Source organism: Acanthochromis polyacanthus, chromosome 12, assembly GCF_021347895.1.
Source record: "Acanthochromis polyacanthus isolate Apoly-LR-REF ecotype Palm Island chromosome 12, KAUST_Apoly_ChrSc, whole genome shotgun sequence".
Classification (NCBI taxonomy): Eukaryota; Metazoa; Chordata; class Actinopteri; family Pomacentridae; genus Acanthochromis; species Acanthochromis polyacanthus.
The window spans coordinates 33,345,780-33,362,854 of NC_067124.1; the positions used below are offsets into that span (position 1 = coordinate 33,345,780).

The following is a 17,075-nucleotide window of genomic DNA, read 5'->3' on the forward strand; positions in this document are numbered from 1 at the left end:
AATGACATCACACCAAACCAAAAACCAAGCTGTGTTTCCACTTTCTCATTTTTCAGTGCTAATAGATATGTGGACATTCTCAGGTTTATTGGTTTAAAACGGGGGAAAAAATGTCTGTTTCAGTGTTGAGCAGAAATATCTCCAGATAACAACTGACAAACCATGACTATCACTGCGTCACGTTGCTGAAGCTGAGTTAGTGATTTCTTCACGATTGTCCAGAGATGGAAAAATAACGGTCACAGCTGAAGCATGTTTCCCAGATCCACAGTTTTTCCAAGGCTTTGTTCGTTGGTTTAACCGATCACAACACTGTTTACATTCACAATCATTTTCATTCAAAGTTTAGGAGTGGATTGATGTCAACGGGTCTCCAAAAAGTAAATATATAAATGAATTAATAAATAAATTAAACCATGCTAACAGATTTAGAAGTTCAACAGTAATCTAAACGCTAAGAAGGGTGCAAATGCAAGCGCTTATTGTTCTCTTATGCATTGTTTGTCTGTGTTCTGCCTGCTCTCCTGTTGTCTCTCCCCTTCACCCTCACCCAAACCAGTGAAAGCAGATGAGTCTGTTTCAGCTGGAGGTTTTCTTCCTGAATGAAAGGTGCTTTTGGGTAATTTAAAACCCACTGCTGTGCACAGGAGCCACATCCCACTTGGCTCCTGCAGCAGAGTCCCACAACAACGTGGGCAGCAGATTAATTCACAGTGTTCTGCTGACGGTACAATTCTAACACTGCTCACTTTTATTTTGATGGTTAAACCTTACTTCTGATTCACTCTGTCATTAAATTTGTTTCTTTTTTAATTTATGAGGCAAAACTGACAAACAGAAATGACATTAAAATTGCAATATTATTGGTACAGTAAAAATCAAAATGTGGAAAAAAAAGAATCAGTTTCTCTATTTGTTGCTGAAAACAAAAAAATATCTCCTTGTTCTTCAGTTTTTTTGATAATATTTGGAGATATTAATTATTACTTGTCGCTGCAAACAATACAAAATGATTTACAATGCACTTAGATCGGTTTTAGAACTTGTTTAAGATGATAAGTGTCTTTCACTATGCCCGTGGATTGACAGAGAGAGGACTAAGGATGCGTTTTGCTCAGATCGGCACCTGTTAATTACTGAGTTTTGCATGAGCTCTGCTTCAGTCTCTCTGATGGATCCAGAACACAACAAGAGCACCAACCACTGGCAAAGAGGTGCATTATGTCATTGTGAAAACGGTAGAACACATATCAAAATAATTCACGAAATTGACAAATAAATGGGTCGTGTCTGTTTCTGTAAACTAACAACTTTTAGATTTATTTTCAGCTGACTACACTGACAACAACTGCAGGTATTAAAGGGACAAAACGGAACTTTAATCAAAAAACTGATGCAAAAAATAAACTAGCGTCCAGATGAACAAAATCATGAGCAGCTGGCACGAATTACCAAAAAGACTCAGGCTTTGCAAAACTGCAACAATTGTCTTTGCGGCACCTCAAGACTGATTTACAACCACATCTGCTGTTCAACTAGTTGTTCTTACTCGAAAGCTAACTTTCAATGAAGAGCAAAGCATGAACATATTACAGACTTAAGAAGATTAATTTCCCTTCTGCAGTCACTATCCTGTTCACCACGTTCATCTTCTCCCCTCCTTTTAGTTTTGTTTCTGGGACAGGAGGCTGTTTTTGAACATCAACGGTAGGTAAACTTTAATAAAATGCTTAAACAGAGAAGTGTTAATTCTTCAAGAGTTTCTGCTTCTTTCTTAATTAATTGCAACTTAATAATCTGACACAGGAGACACTTCTTCTAGGTGGATGCATGAAATGAAACCAGCAAGACGAGAGAGCAACAGCAGTGTTTAATTAATGACGCCTCAAGCACGGCAGCAGTGATAATACAGACCCACTTCCAAGACATTTTCATTCCCGTTCCAAAACTTTAAAAGCAAAAATGAATACATTAACATAAAACTGATTAACATGACATGAGATAACACGTGCTGCAGTGTTATAACACATGACCATAATATATCATTATACAGCTCTGCCTGTTCTAATCCATAGTTATCAGTAGCACTATATCTTGATATGGGCATAGATTGACCAATAAAATATAGAAAATGTCTGCTTTTTATTGTGGACTCATTGATAATGAAAAGATTTAATTTTTCATGATGAAACAAAGCCCTGGCAACAGGTTTCCAGCACATTTACATTTATTTCACAGATTTTTGCCATGTGTAACATAAATTATGCATAAAGAGGAAAAAAGGATTGAAGAGAAGAATAAAAGATGGCTGCAAGAGTTAAATATTATATATCTGCTTTAAACACAGGTCTGAAACATTTAAAACTCCCCTGTCCTTAAAGATTGTCACTGCATTTTTACCAGTCACAAACCAGAGATACAAAGCTGCACAGTCATTGCTAGTTTTCAAATCATATGGAGAAAGCCAACCTTTCTGACTCTTTTCTCATGTATTCACAAATCAAGGCATCTCATTTCTTTACCACAAAGGTAAGTCCTTGGCAGCTTTCAGCTGAGTTGTAAGAAGGTCGATGTCTGCCTGTTTCACTGGAAAGGTTGCCAGCTGTTTAATCTTCTGCACATTTTCAGAGATGAAGGCAACCAGGTCATTGAAGCCCTTGAGAAATGCATCCCCAGTTGTCAGCAATTCTCTCATGTCTTCTCCAGTTGGGATATTGCACTGAACTTTTCCATCCAACTTTTGCTGCAGGTTTTTTGCTATCTTGAAGGCACTATCAACAGCCTAAAACATCAAAATAGAAAACAAAAAGAATAAAAGATTGATTGATTAGACGCATAACACAGATTGCTTTATTGTAGTTTGGTGCAATATCCAAATTTGTCATGGTTTTTGTTGCAGTTTGTTTCCCGTTTTATTTTAAGAAATGTCATCCCTGTGCGTCTGTCCTTGTTTTACTTCCTCCCTTTGTGCATTTTTCTTCCTTTGTTGATGTCAACCTTCACCGGTTGCCAGCTGTTTAATCTTCTGCATATATTTGGAGATAAAAGCTACCACATCACTGAACTTTTTTCACCTGTGGTTTAACCCGTGTCTCCTGAATTCACCATTTGTGTATACTTTTGTCTTTATCCCTGTCTTTTCCCAGTCAGTTTGTTTGCATACCTCATCTTCACTGGCCATGGTTTTGTTTTGTTTGATTCCCTTTTCTTTGATTGTGGTTTATGCTTTTCTTTTTTTTTACCCTGTTGTGTGAGTTACATGTTGCCTTTTGGATGTTTGGCCAGCTCCCTCTTTATTTTTTATTTTTGGATTGACTTTACTTGCCTTTTTGTACCAACTTTTGTAATAAATAAAATACAGTATTTATTTGACTGCACACAGAGTGCAGTTGTTCCAGACATACCTCAGATATCGGTGTGATATATTTTGCAATCACCGATTCCAGTGGCACTTCAAACCCTTCCAGGGTAATTTGGTCATCTTGGTGCTCCTTCATCCACTCCAAGGTCTTCTTACCCAGGTCAGTTTCAGTCTTGATCACAGTGGTGAGTGCTTTAATGGCAGCACGTTTCTTCTCCACATCTGCACGTTGTTCGGGATGTTGGATGAATATTTTGTTGAGAGCCACATTTACTCCCCAAAGAATAGCACCAATAGCTGCATTTTTCAAGATAAATTTTGCTATCTTCGGTATATATGTTTCGGCAAGGTGAGCGAGGGTTTTTAAAGCCTCAGCAACTTTGGAAAACTCTGCAACCTCGCTCCTGGCTTCAGCCACTTCAGCTTCTATTTCCTCTTTTATTTCTTCTGACATTCCTTCAGCTTCTTCTTCAGCACCTTCAACGCATTCTTCAGCAATTTCAATTGCTTCCTCAATTTCTGCCATTTTTGGAGTGGTAGTGCTTTGTTACCCTAAGAAGACAAATAGTTGAACAGATATTAATCACTGCAACAATAACTCATTAAGCAGTAATTACAGATGAAGCAAACACGTAATATATAACACATCCACATACAGCATCAGTGGGCTCACGCAGGGGAGAGTTCATAATTGGAATAATATGAACAATAATATCCATTTTGAAATATGAGCTGTTAAACATTGAATTAAGGACTTTCGGCTGTTGCAAAAGTCATGTTTTACTGCCACCATCAGGCTGAACCTGGTAGTTTCACAACTCAATAAAGTTGACATAATACTTCTGTCTTTCAACATGAAAAATTAATGGTGTGAATTGAACTAAACGTGTATTATAAAACATATTTAGGCAGCTGAGAATATTGTAAATAACTATTTTTTTATTTTACCTAGACATTTGTTACAGTGGACATCTCAAATGCATTTCAATAGTTTTTAACATCTGAGTTGCTGTATAGAAACCATGTGGTTTCAAAAAATATTGAAATGAAATTGTGTATTTACTTCCATTTTTATAATTTCCCAACAAAATCTTGCAATACATGCATTGATTCTTCTTTAGTTAGAGAAAGTGAGTTGTTTTGGCCATTCTGCTTCTGCTTGCTGTGCCTGAGTTATCGTTTGGTGAAGTTTAACAGGAAAGTCTCATTAAAATAGGGGAATAAACAATTCACAGGCAGTTTGAGGTTGGCAGCTGCTGGACAAATGTTTTAAGGGCTAAAACTTTTTAGCTGTTAAAAAATGTTACTTTAAGGTCTAGACCAACCACCTCCATCTGTGGACGTGACTTCAACACACAATGTGTATCTTTTACATTACTGAAGAGAAGCTATCTGCATTTAAGAAACCCACAGATTAGAGCTAATGAAAGTAGAAAAAGCTTTACTTTAAATGCAGATAATGCACTTTCTTCAATATTTGAAGATGCTTTAAGCAAATTTTCAGCAATACTGATTGAGAGCAAAATAACTGTGAAATTAATTGTTGTAAATGCAGAAACACCAATCAAACAACCATTAAAAATGTACTCCTCTGCTTCCTCATGTAGACTAAAAGTTTGACTCACAACTCGGTGGATTCTGTGTGATGAAGCCGTCTCTTTTCAATTCAAGAGGAGGATTCTCTGGTCAAAGTGGTATCGAGTACCCAGGCGACTGAAGAATCCTCGAAAACTAAGGGATTTTTATATCATTTTCAGTCTTTCAGTACGGACAGCCTACAGTTACCCCGTCGACCCGATGGAATGACAGCAGGCAGAGCAACAATGCGATAACAATCTTGTCATGTCGTCTCATGATTGTCTTACAAAGACAAAGGTAAGTTTTTCTGGGGCACTCGGGTTGCAGGATGTTGAGATTTGTCAGTTGTCACAAACTGGTTCGACTGACATTTTCAGTTCAGATGCTACCCCTTTTCTTGGCACTGCCTTACATTTTCTAAGGCATCTGTCCCAACGTTGCCCCTTCAATGTTTACTACTTTTACTTCCCCACACCAGTGGCCGGGCCTTATCTTCTTCCTACTTAGTATCTCAGTTAGCATGTTCCCATGAAGGGACACCCACATTAACTGCCACTCAGACCACATACCTTTTTAAACAATGATGCTACATGCCAAGTAAAATAACGACATGGGCAGTATAGGATATTGCAAGCATATCTTATTGGCATATGTCTCTAAATTATTATTACATTATTATTAAAAAAAATATAACTTTATCTTCCAGAGCTTGAGTTATTCCCTATAGATGCTTACAATAAACAATGACAGAATACAACAACAACACATTGTAGTATAGTGCTTTCTCGTTGGCATATTGTATTAGTATCTCTATACTATATGAAATGCTGGTCCAGGAATGCTGTAGAGCGCTCTGCATCAATCACCAAATGTCCTTCAAAGTGAGTTCTACAACCCCATGAAAGTCTATAAAATCCCTCCACCTGACAGCGTCACCACCAGCTCAGTGATCACGTACATCACTTTGCAGCCTAACTGACACAGTCACATTGTGTCACTAGTTTGAGAAAACCATCTCCTTTACTAGGGCGGCGGCACAGTGGTGGAGTAATTTAGAAAATTGGACCTTGGCCTGGGGTCTTTCTGTGCAGATTTTTACTTGTTCTCAGTGTACATGTGTGGATTTTTATCGAGTTCTCCGGTTTCCTCCCACAGTCCAAAGACATTCTGAGGTGAACTAGTGATTCTTAATTGTTTGTCGGTGTGAATGTGAGTGTGCTCGGTTATTTGTCTCACTGTATTTGTCTCACAATGCCACTGAGAGGCGAGCTGTCCATAGTGCACCCTACCTTCACCTTAAATCAGCTGGGATAAATATCCTACAGAGGATAAAGCGGTGTATAGAGAATAATAGATGGATTCATCTCCTTTCCTACCTAAACACACATAATCTGTAATTTATCTAGTATAATAATCATACATGAATACATGAATAATCATTCATTTTGACTGAAGCCGTAAAATAACTTACAATTTCAAATATCCGACCGTGGTTTTTCATGGGATTGATGCGAGAGGTACCCGTAGCATCTGTACTAGAGGTACGGATATCGGGCATATATGACATATCCATTGCCATTGTTTCATGCCGTGATTTTGTTTGTATGTATACAGCTGTTATATAACTTTAACCATGACATAGATCTACTGAAATATATCTTATACTCTATTATAAACCTTTCTACACCTCGGCGATCTCATTCATCTTTATTACTTTTTAAATAACTGGCCAAAGACAGCGGGTGTAACTATAGTGAATGCAGTAGAGACACATGTATATAGAGCACAAGCCAGTTCATATCGACATGGAAGTCCTGTTTGCCGTGAAAATGGCCACTCGATAGGGGGTGCTTGGGTATTTCAGGCAGCGAGAATTAAAGAAGCAAATGAAGGCTGAATCCCAAACCGCCCCCTACACACTATCCCTACACACTACCCCTCCGTTTGCGCGTTCCCGCGGAGGGTCCTCCATATTAAGGGCCGTCCCAAACCGCGTAGTGCGGAGGGATAGTGGACTGTTCAGCCCTTAAATAGCGAGTCTGCATTGATGCTCACTCCGGACAACTTTTTCAGGAAGTGCAACGTCGAAATGGAGGAGGAAACAAACATATTGATGTGAGTTCCACATGCGTTCTTTATTTCTCCCACGCTTTTTTCACACTGACAGAACATCACAAAGAGTGGTGTAAAAAGATAAATCAAAAGAAACAAATCTTCTCTGCTGACGTTTGATTAAATTGTGCACCCCCTGACACCTTAAAATTTGAACACAGCTGACAGAATTCATTTATTCATTTGTTGGATTTGAAATGCCAGATAATAGGATTGGAAAACATGTGAGTGAAAAAAAAAAGTGGGACGCTTTCGTCTTCTGGAAGCAGCAGCGATCCTTGTTAGTTGCAACCTGTGCCACAGCGCTACAGCCATGCACAGTAGGCGTCTTTGTGTTACCATGGCAATGACGTTTTCCGGTGAGGCGACAGGGCATCCCATTCCTGACGATCGTATTTATACCCTCCCCCTTCAATAATAGGTGCCCTCCACAGCTGCGAGTGTGACTTCTTTTGGAGTGATGAAGAGGGTACCAAGATGGCGGACCATTAAGTTCGATTGGTAAAAGCTCCGACAAAAACTGCAGACTTTTGTTGTTTTAAACTTACTTTTATCCACCTGAACTGCAACAATGGACTCAAATAAGGTTATTAAACCTGCAAAATTGAACCCGCCGATTCCACCGAAACCTAAATCACTGCCACAGCTTATGGAAGACGATCATAACTACTCTGCAAATGAGGTGGCTAACGCTAATGCTATGCTAGCTAAACGTGACCCGCCAACCCCAACAAAAGCGCCGGCTGAAAAGAAAATAAAGCCAAGTGTGGAGCAAGGTAATGAACAAGTGTCTAATAATGCAATTTTTGACGCTATAATGGAGCTAAGCAAAAGAGTGTCTGGCATTGAGAGAAGGCTTGATGATATTGGAGAACAGAACCGTCAAAACACAGCCATGATTGCAAATTTGACTAAGGCTGTACAGTTCAATTCAGAGGAGCTGGAGGATACCAAAAAGAAAGTTTTGGAGATGGAAAGAAAAAATGAACTTTTGGTGAAAGAAAACGAAGTACTCAAAGAAAAAGTGACTGGTCTGGAAAGATACAACATGAAATGGTGTCTGCGAGTGAGGGGGGTAAAGGAGAAAAATGACGAAAATCTCAGAGACACCATTATCCCTCTACTGCAAAAAATAGTCCCGGAGATGGCAACAAAAATGGATTCTGCTGTGGATGTGGTGCACAGGCTTGGAAAAAAAGAAGACAAACGCACAAGACAAATCATCATCCTGTTTTCCATGAGACACGTGAAGGAAGAGGTGTGGAGAAGAACAAAAAGATCGCCAGTCTGCCAAGCTGAAGGAATCTCTTTTGCGGAGATGCTGCCACGAGAAGATTTGGAATCACGTCAACGTCAGTGGCCGGTGGTTGACCAAGCAAGAAGAGCTGGGAAAAAGGCTTACTTCAGAGGCCAATATGCATACATTGAGGGGGTTTGAGTGAAAGACAATGGATAATCCAAAAATCAAGAAGTTGTTACTTCGGTGGAGAAACAGTGAGCAGTTTTGGAGCTACTCATCTATTCAGTTAGTAGTACAGTTACAGTACACTAAAACCAAAACTTTCTAAAACTTTCTATTTTTATTTCTTTCCTTGAATTTCACTGTTCATGTTAAATGTTAAACTTTCCTTTGGTTCTTTAAATGCAAGGGGCTTAAAAGAGACTGTCAAAAGAAAAGCTTTGTTTTTATTCTGCAAAGGGCATAATTCGAATTGTTTATTTTTACAAGAGACCCATTCCTCAACTGCAGATGAAACTTTTTGGACAAATCAATGGAAAGACAAGATCCTGTTTAGCCATGGCTCCAACAAATCAGGGGGTGTGGCTATATGCTTCAATAACTTCCCTGGCGAGATTATGACCCACCAGACAGATGCAGAAGGACACTGGTTGACTGTGGTGACCAAAGTAGAAGGTTTGTTTCTCATCCTACTGAATGTATATGGATATAACAATGATAATCAAAATAGAACAATGTTAGATGATATTACAAATGTTGTTCAAGAACTTAAAGGACGTTACCCCACAGACTATATTTTGTTAGGAGGTGACTGGAACATGACACCAGATGAATGGATGGATAGATGGCCCCAAAGAGTTGACAGGACCCAAATTAATAATATAATTAATAATTTTATGATGAATAACAACTTAACAGATATTTGGAGAACAATGAACCCTCTAACTCAAAGCTTCTCATGGTTTAAACCAAATGGAATTTGCAAATCGAGAATTGATTATTGGTTGGGAAGTGACAATATTGTAGGTCTCTCTACCAAAACGCTAATGACATATGCCCCCCTCTCAGACCACTGTTTTATAGAACTGCACATAGAACCTTCGACCAGAAAAACTAACAAGATAAGATATTGGAAATTTAACGCCAAATTACTTCAAAATGAGGAATACTGCAAAATAGTAAGAGAAATTATTAAAAACATCAATACTGATGAATCAATTAAGGGATATATCAACAAATGGGAATTTACAAAGTTTAAAATAAGGGAATTCAGTATTCAATTTAGCAAAAACCTTATTCGTAAACAAAAGGAGTATGAGATTAGTCTTTTGCAAGACATAAATCAATGCTGTAGTAACAACATTTTGTCAGATCAAGAAAAAAACAGACTTATGGATTTACAGGCTAAATTAGATCAACTTTATCTTAATCGTGCGGAAGGAGCGTTTGTAAGATCTCGTGCTAAATGGATCGAAGAGGGAGAAAAAAACTCTTCATACTTTTTCAATTTAGAAAAGAATAGACAACAGAGAAATAGTATAGCATGTATTCTAATCAATGGATTAGAGTGTAAAGATTCTAAATTATTGGAAAAAGAAGTGTACACATTTTACTCTAAATTGTATTCCACTCAATTCTCTCAAACAAATTGTAACAATTTATTTGACAAAATAGGTCATTTAATCCCCAAAATTGATGAAACATACTATGAATTTTGTGAATCTGACCTTAAAATTGAGGAATTAGACGCAGCTATTAAAAAAATGCCTTTAAACAAAGCCCCAGGATCTGATGGCCTTACAGTTAACTTTTTAAGATTTTTCTGGGATGAGGTGAGAGAAATGCTGTTCAAAGCTTTGGTAGAATGCATTAACAAAAAGGAATTAATGACAACTATGAAGCAGGGAATAATTACGTTAATCCCTAAACCAGGAAAAGATAAAAGAATACTGGACAACTTAAGACCAATAACATTACTGAATACGGACTATAAAATCTATTCTGGCTCTATTGCAGCAAGACTTAAAAAGGGGGTATCAGACATAATTAGCGAAACTCAATCTGGTTTTCTCAAAGATAGACTTATTCACAACAATATTAGACTTGTTTTGGACTTAATTGAGTATAGGGATCTGATTAATGATGATAGTTTGATTTTTTTCCTTGATTTTTACAAGGCATTTGATTCAGTAGAGCATCCCTTTATTCTAGAAACACTTTCGCATTTCGGATTTGGTGAAAAATTTAGAAGAACTATAAGTATGTTATACAATGATATAAACAGTTCAGTGATCTTAAAGCATGGGTCTTGTAACAGGTTTGCTATAAAAAAGGGTATTCGACAGGGATGTGGAAGTTCTCCTCTTTTATTTATAATGGTTGCAGAGATGCTTTCTATTTTAATTAAAGATAGTGAAGTAACAGGAATTGATATAATGGATAAACAATTGATTATAAGTCAACTAGCTGATGACACCACTCTTTTTTTGAAAAATAAAGACCAAATCCCTTTGGCCTTACAAACAATAAGTACTTTTTCTAAGGCTTCTGGTCTACAACTAAATTTAAATAAATGTGAATTACTTGCGCTAAAGGATGACTCTCAGCAATCATTATACAACATACAAGTTAAGAATGAAGTAAAATATTTGGGAATTGTCATAACAAAAAACAAAATCATTTCTGACAAGGTAAATATTTGGGATAACATTAACAAATGCAAATCAACACTTAATAGATGGTTACAAAGAGATCTTTCCATATTTGGGAGAATATTGCTAACCAAAATGGACAGCCTTTCCAGACTTATCTACCCAGCGTACTCTCTTCCAATGAATCATAAGATGATAAAAGCTATTAATAACACAAATTTTAATTTTATATGGAGGAATAAATGTCATTACATAAGTAAAAACGATATGGTTCAATCCTATAAAGATGGCGGAGGAAATGCAATAGACTTTGATAATATGAATGGTTTATTGAAACTAAAATGGCTGAAAAACTTGCTTAACAATATTCACTCTATTTGGTACTACATACCCAACATGATTTTTAATAAGATGGGAGGAATTCACTTGTTATTGAAATGTGATTTTGAATTTAGCAAACTACCAGTGAAGCTTTCTGATTTCCATCAACAGACCCTTCTCTATTGGAAGTTAATCTTTAAACATAATTTCACACCACATAATTCTCCGATATGGAACAACCGGTACATAACTATCAATAGAAAATCGTTCTTTACAAATGACTGGTTTTCTAAAGGTATATGGGCTGTTGCCCATCTTTTAAATGATGAAGGAAACTTCTTGCCGTATGATGTTTTTTGTGAGAAATTTCAAATTGAATGTACGAAGAGAAAATATAGCCAAACAGTTAAAGCTATTCCAATAACATTGCAGTCTACGGTTAGACAGGATATGTACTACTCAAATGTTAAACCAGATTTAAGACATTTATTAATTAATGGCATTGACTTCTGCGATCGCAAATGCAACAACAAATTTATAAGGAACTCTTTAGTAAAATGCAGCTTTCCTAGCTCTGTAAGAAGAAATTATATTTTAAAGGATTTTAGAAAAGAAAAAATTGAAAAAATTAGATGTCGATATCTGGCTTTCCCTATTCCATTCAAAATGAAAGAAGTCCACTTCAAAATTTTGAACAAAATATACCCAACTAATGAATTTTTAAAAAACAAATTCAAAATAGAAACTGGAAATTGTTCCTTCTGTGATACAGAAGATGAAAACCTTGAACATCTCTTCTTTAATTGTAGAATAGTACAGATGTTCTGGCAGGACTTTGAAAGTTGGATGCAATCAAAGGGAATTTGTGGAATTACACTGACTGATAAAAACATCAAATTTGGGATAGATATTAATAACAACAAAATAGACTATGGTGTGAACAATTTATTAATACTCTGCAAACATTTTATACATAAATGCAGATTTATGAAAATTAAACCAACTCTAACCCACTGGAGGAATGATTTTAAGCTCTTTGCTAAATCCTTAAATCTGATATTGCATAAGAATGCTGGTTTTCTTGAAACTTTTTGTAGCGAATTTAACTTGACTAACTGATTCCATTTATAACATGATTTATTGTTTGTATTTTCTTTCAACTGCCCCCTTGCTCTTTGTTGTATCTGTTTTGTTTTTGTTGTATGTTGTTGATCTATATTTCAGATGATAGAATTTGGTGGTACCTAATTAATGTATCCTGTTCAAAATTTAAATAAAAACCTTAATAATAAAAAAAAAAAAAAAAAAAAACTTCTTTTGGAGTGACACTCGGTAGTGGAGGGGGAGTGTGTAGGGGGCGGTTTGGGATTCAGCCGAAAAGTGCCTTTCATTGTTTTTCCAGAGCGACACTTCTGGTTTCTGTTTTTGTTTCGTAACAGGTTGTTGTCAGACCACTCAGTTTCAGACTGGGTCGTAACTCATCAACGTTTTTAAGGCAATGTGACACCGATGGATATGTGGCAAGTAAAATAAGAACGTTGGCAGCATATTTCAAGCATCGGTATGATCTGTTCATTATTATAAAAAAATAACTTCCGAGGGATATAGGGGGGAGGTGCGGAACATTTAACGAGTAACGGTGAAAATTCAGTTAAAACAACAGCAAGTAACTTACAACTTGAAACACTTAACTAAATGATTACAGAACATTTAAGTGAAGTAACTTACTTATAAAGTCAGATAACGCATGGATATAAGCGGCTGGGTCGGTCCTGGATAGATACGCACACACTCAGACACGGATACGACACACCCCTCTGAGCGGCGTGCCTAGTACGGAGACATAGTGGGGGCAAAGTTTCAGCGTTTTCCATTGATGTCAGTGGCACGAAAACTAAAAAAAGAAGAATGCTGAGGTTAATTGACTATTCTAAATTGCCTGTAGGTGTGAACGCGAGTGTGATTGTTCGTCTGTATATGTAGCCCTGCGACAGACTGGCGAGTGGCGACCTGTCCCGGGTGTCCTCTGCCTTCGCCCAAGTCAGCTGGGATAGGCTCCAGCACCCCCCGACCCTAATGAGGCGGTGTATCAACGATAGATGGATGGATGTCGACGGTCGCCGAGGAGCAACCCAAAAACAGGTCAAAACCCGGCTTTCAGGGGGTTAGGAGGTTATTTATTTGAAAGACTAAGTTTACAACAACACAACATTTAAGCAGAAAAATCACAAAGTCTGTCTTCAGTTCAGCTGAAAATATTAGTTTTTGTCTTTTTTATTGACCAAGCTTTTCAGGAAGTAGATGAAGAATAATTAAAGCTCTCATGTAGAAGTCCAGATTATTTGGATCCTTAGAGTTTGTAAAGCTGTTGCGTTTTTAGGGTCACATGGATTGTTTTGACATTTAATAGAGAGTTTAGTCTGATTGTAATCCTGTTCAGTGAATGGATCATTTAAGTTATGAAGATATGTTTTGTTTTTTGCTTAAGCACTTTTTATTGCTTAGTTGGCTGATGTGGTCAACTTGAAGCTGTTGAGTGCATTAAAATCCTCCAAGACAAATGTGACAAAGTGGTTGCTGGAGTTATTTCAGTTATGCAGATATTTATGGAAAATACTGAAATGTGTTGTGCACATCCAGCCACAGAACTTTCATCCATATTTTACATGAAGAACCATTTTCAACACCGCCTGCCCTTGCTCTGTTTTTCTTTCAGATTTTTTTTAAGCTCAGTGCTTGTTTGTTTTTATATCCCTTAATGTTATCTCTATAATAAGATTTTAACAGGCAAAATGCTCGTAAATTACACCAGAGTGCAGGAAATAGGACCAATAATTTTCAAAATTTTCTGAGGGAGGACCCCCAGACCCCCCATCAGCATCCCACAAAAACCAAATCTTACTCTAAGGTCTGGTCACAAGTTGGCAGCCCTGCTGTGTGTTTTATTTGTCCACTAGGTGCCACAGCCATATGTTTCCGTTTCTCCTACGTTTCTATCTCTCGTATGTTTTAGTACTGTTTCTGGTACTGAGTTACTCAGTAAGTTTTTTTTTTTTTTTTTTTTTTACAGATAAAGCAAAATCCTAATATACCAACATACAGCACTTCATAATTGTAAAGTTCATAACTGTAACAAAACAAGTAATATCTATTTTTAAACATGAGCAGTGGACCCACGTGTTAAGGACTTTTGACCATTGCATAAATCTCACTATCAGGGTGATACTGGTAGTTTTACAAAAATCAGCCATTGTTTAATCCCAAACTGCTTTTGTTTGTTAAATAAATAGTTTGCTAATTGTTTTCATTAATCAATAAAAGATAATAATTTACGATTAGCATTTGCCTGCCTTGGGTTTGCTCCAGCTCAAAAATTAAGACGACATTGTGTGCAGCATTCCAAATCCTCACAAAAAGCATGAACGTGTACCGTTAGAAGGTCCCTCATTACTGTAACATATACTACTAGCTATCGTTAACACTGTAAATAATAAGGCGCCTTAAACCACCAAAATATATTTTGTAACTAAGAATAGATTACTAGCATTTCACAGAGCGCTATTTAGAGTAGTGGTCATAGATTTAGGCATTTAAAAATATTGGCAACTTTATACCAATGCCCTGAAATTTTTTTTCTTCATTTATAAACTATATTATGAATGTCACCCTTGTACTATTTTTCGTGCTTTTGTGCTATATGCATTTCAGATGAGAGAGATTTCAGTCCTTGTTCATAAAGATTAAACACACAATATTAAAGATAAGAATAGGGCATGCATATGTATATATTAAGGACATTTTTTTGGCAATTTACAGTTCAATTTTGTGCATAATCTGTATGTTTTGGCTTACTGAAGTGAAGCTACTGGCACTAAAGAAACCTTTAGATTAGATCGAATTAAACTCCAAAAACTTTAATTGGAGTGCAGATAATGTGCTTGATTTAATATTTGCAGGAGCTGAAAGCAGTTTTTAGCAATACTGATTCAGAGTGAAGCAAATACCAAATCAAATATTCTTTATTCAGAAATGTAATATTTATTCAACAATCAAAATGTATTCCTTCCCTTTTTTTATTTCTACTACATGTCACATGTTTATATTAAAAGCTCTACTCACAACTCTGTAGATTCTATGATGATGTTGTGTTCAAGAGGAGGATTCTCTGGTCAAAATGCTACCCAGGCAACTGAAGAATCCTGTATAACCGAGGGTTTATTTATTTTTCATTCTCTCAACATGGACAGCCTACTATTACGAGATAGATTTGATGGAGCAGCTATGCGATATCAGCCTCGTCATGTAGCATCATGACTGTCTTACAAAGATTGCCCCTCCACCCCTATCTCTCAGCTGGCATGTTCACATGGAAATGCATTCACCCACACCACATACCTTGCAGCAGTCATTGGTTAGCGTGCCTGAACAAGTCTTTACCAATGCAGGCTTTGCAAAAATGTGCAAGAGTTGTTCTCATGTCCTTCCAAAATCTTAACTCTACAAGACTTGATATACAGTCACATCTGTTGTTAGACAAGTTGCTATTTCTCCAAAGTACGCTCCAGTGACTTGTTGCAAAAATGTTAAAGTGGAGTGGCTGAAATTACTGCTCATGGCAAGTTTATCAAAGTGTTGGTCCTTGATAGTTACTGGTAGTACTGTTTTCATTGTGTTAGTGTCACAGTATGCAGGTTGTGAGTCCAAATGAAGATTCACAGCCTACTCCTCACAGGGGAGAGTTCATAATTGTAATAAGATAAACAATAAATCCCATTTTTAAATATGAGGTCTACAACATTGAATTAAGGACTTCTAGCTGTCGCAAAAGTCATGCTTTACTGCCACCATCAGGCTGAACCTGGTAGTTTCACAACTAGTTGTGTCAATTATTGTTTCACAGATGTTGAATTTCAACCAGACACTGTAAATTGAAACTGAAATTTTGGTGTTTGCACGTACATTCATTCTTCTTTAATTACAGAAAGTGAACTATTTTGGCCATTTCTACTTTTTGATATGAAATTAATCGGGAGAAAAACAATAAACATTTCACAGTCAGTTTGAGGTGGCAGCTGCTGGATATTTGTTTTAGGGTCTAAAACTCTTTAGCTGCTCCAAAATGTTACTTTAAGAGTCTGGACCGACCACCTCCATCTGTGCTCCTGACTTTATCACACAATCTGCATCTTTTACATTACTGAAGAGAAGCTACTGGCTTTAAAAAAACAACAACAAAAAAAAAAAAAACGTCAAATGTAGATCGTGTTGTTTATTTAATTTTTGAAGATGCTTAAAATAGTTTTTAGCAATACTGATTATGAAATAGAATATTTATTCAACAATCAAAATGTTCTCCTTTGCCTCCTTATTTATACTAAATGTTCTACTCACAACTCTGGAGATTCTGTGTGATGAAGTTGTCGCTTGTCAATACAGGATTCTCTGGTCAAAATGGTGTCGAGTGCTCAGGCAACTCTAAAATCAAGGGTTTTTATGCCTTTTCCATTTTTTCAACATGGACAGCCTACAAATACCACACAGACTTCATTGAGAAACAATCTCATGTCAAATTTCTCATGTCGTCACTCTCCTACAAAGATTGCCACATTTTACAAGTTTTTTTAATCATGTACCCAGTGCTCAGAGCTTTGAGACATGTCAGTTCTCAAAGACCGTCAACTGACATTTACAGTTCAGATACTTCTTCCAACTCTCTGAAATAACTGAACGAATAATGTAAGGCAGAACACTTGTTTCAAATCAACACACTGCAAATCCAAAAATCAAATATTCCTGCAGATAAACACTTGCA

General features: G+C 36.8%; 1 protein-coding gene across 2 annotated transcripts; it reads right to left on the minus strand.

Moving 5' to 3' along the window:
• Nucleotides 1-1,851: 1,851 nt before the first annotated feature.
• LOC110945682 (uncharacterized) lies at nt 1,852-15,584 on the minus strand. Of its 2 annotated transcripts, none has more exons than XM_051957373.1 (3): nt 15,383-15,584; nt 3,405-3,913; nt 1,852-2,782 (listed from the first exon to the last, which is right to left on the minus strand). In XM_051957373.1, exons 2-3 carry the CDS (start codon nt 3,885-3,887, stop codon nt 2,519-2,521), a joined length of 747 nt encoding a protein of 248 aa, XP_051813333.1. In that variant the 5' UTR covers nt 3,888-3,913; nt 15,383-15,584; the 3' UTR covers nt 1,852-2,518. The 2 variants fall into 2 exon arrangements, with proteins under 2 accessions (XP_051813333.1, XP_051813334.1); XM_051957374.1 differs by lacking the exon at nt 15,383-15,584 and adding an exon at nt 12,992-13,065.
• Nucleotides 15,585-17,075: the final 1,491 nt, after the last annotated feature.

Excerpts from the sequence above, each read along its gene's own strand:
- LOC110945682 (XM_051957373.1), bottom strand. The coding sequence starts at position 3,887 with ATGGCAGAAATTGAGGAAGCAATTGAAATTGCTGAAGAATGCGTTGAA. Across the intron at positions 2,783-3,404 it reads ATATCACACCGATATCTGAG|GCTGTTGATAGTGCCTTCAA; the intron begins GTATGTCTGGAA and ends TTGATGTTTTAG.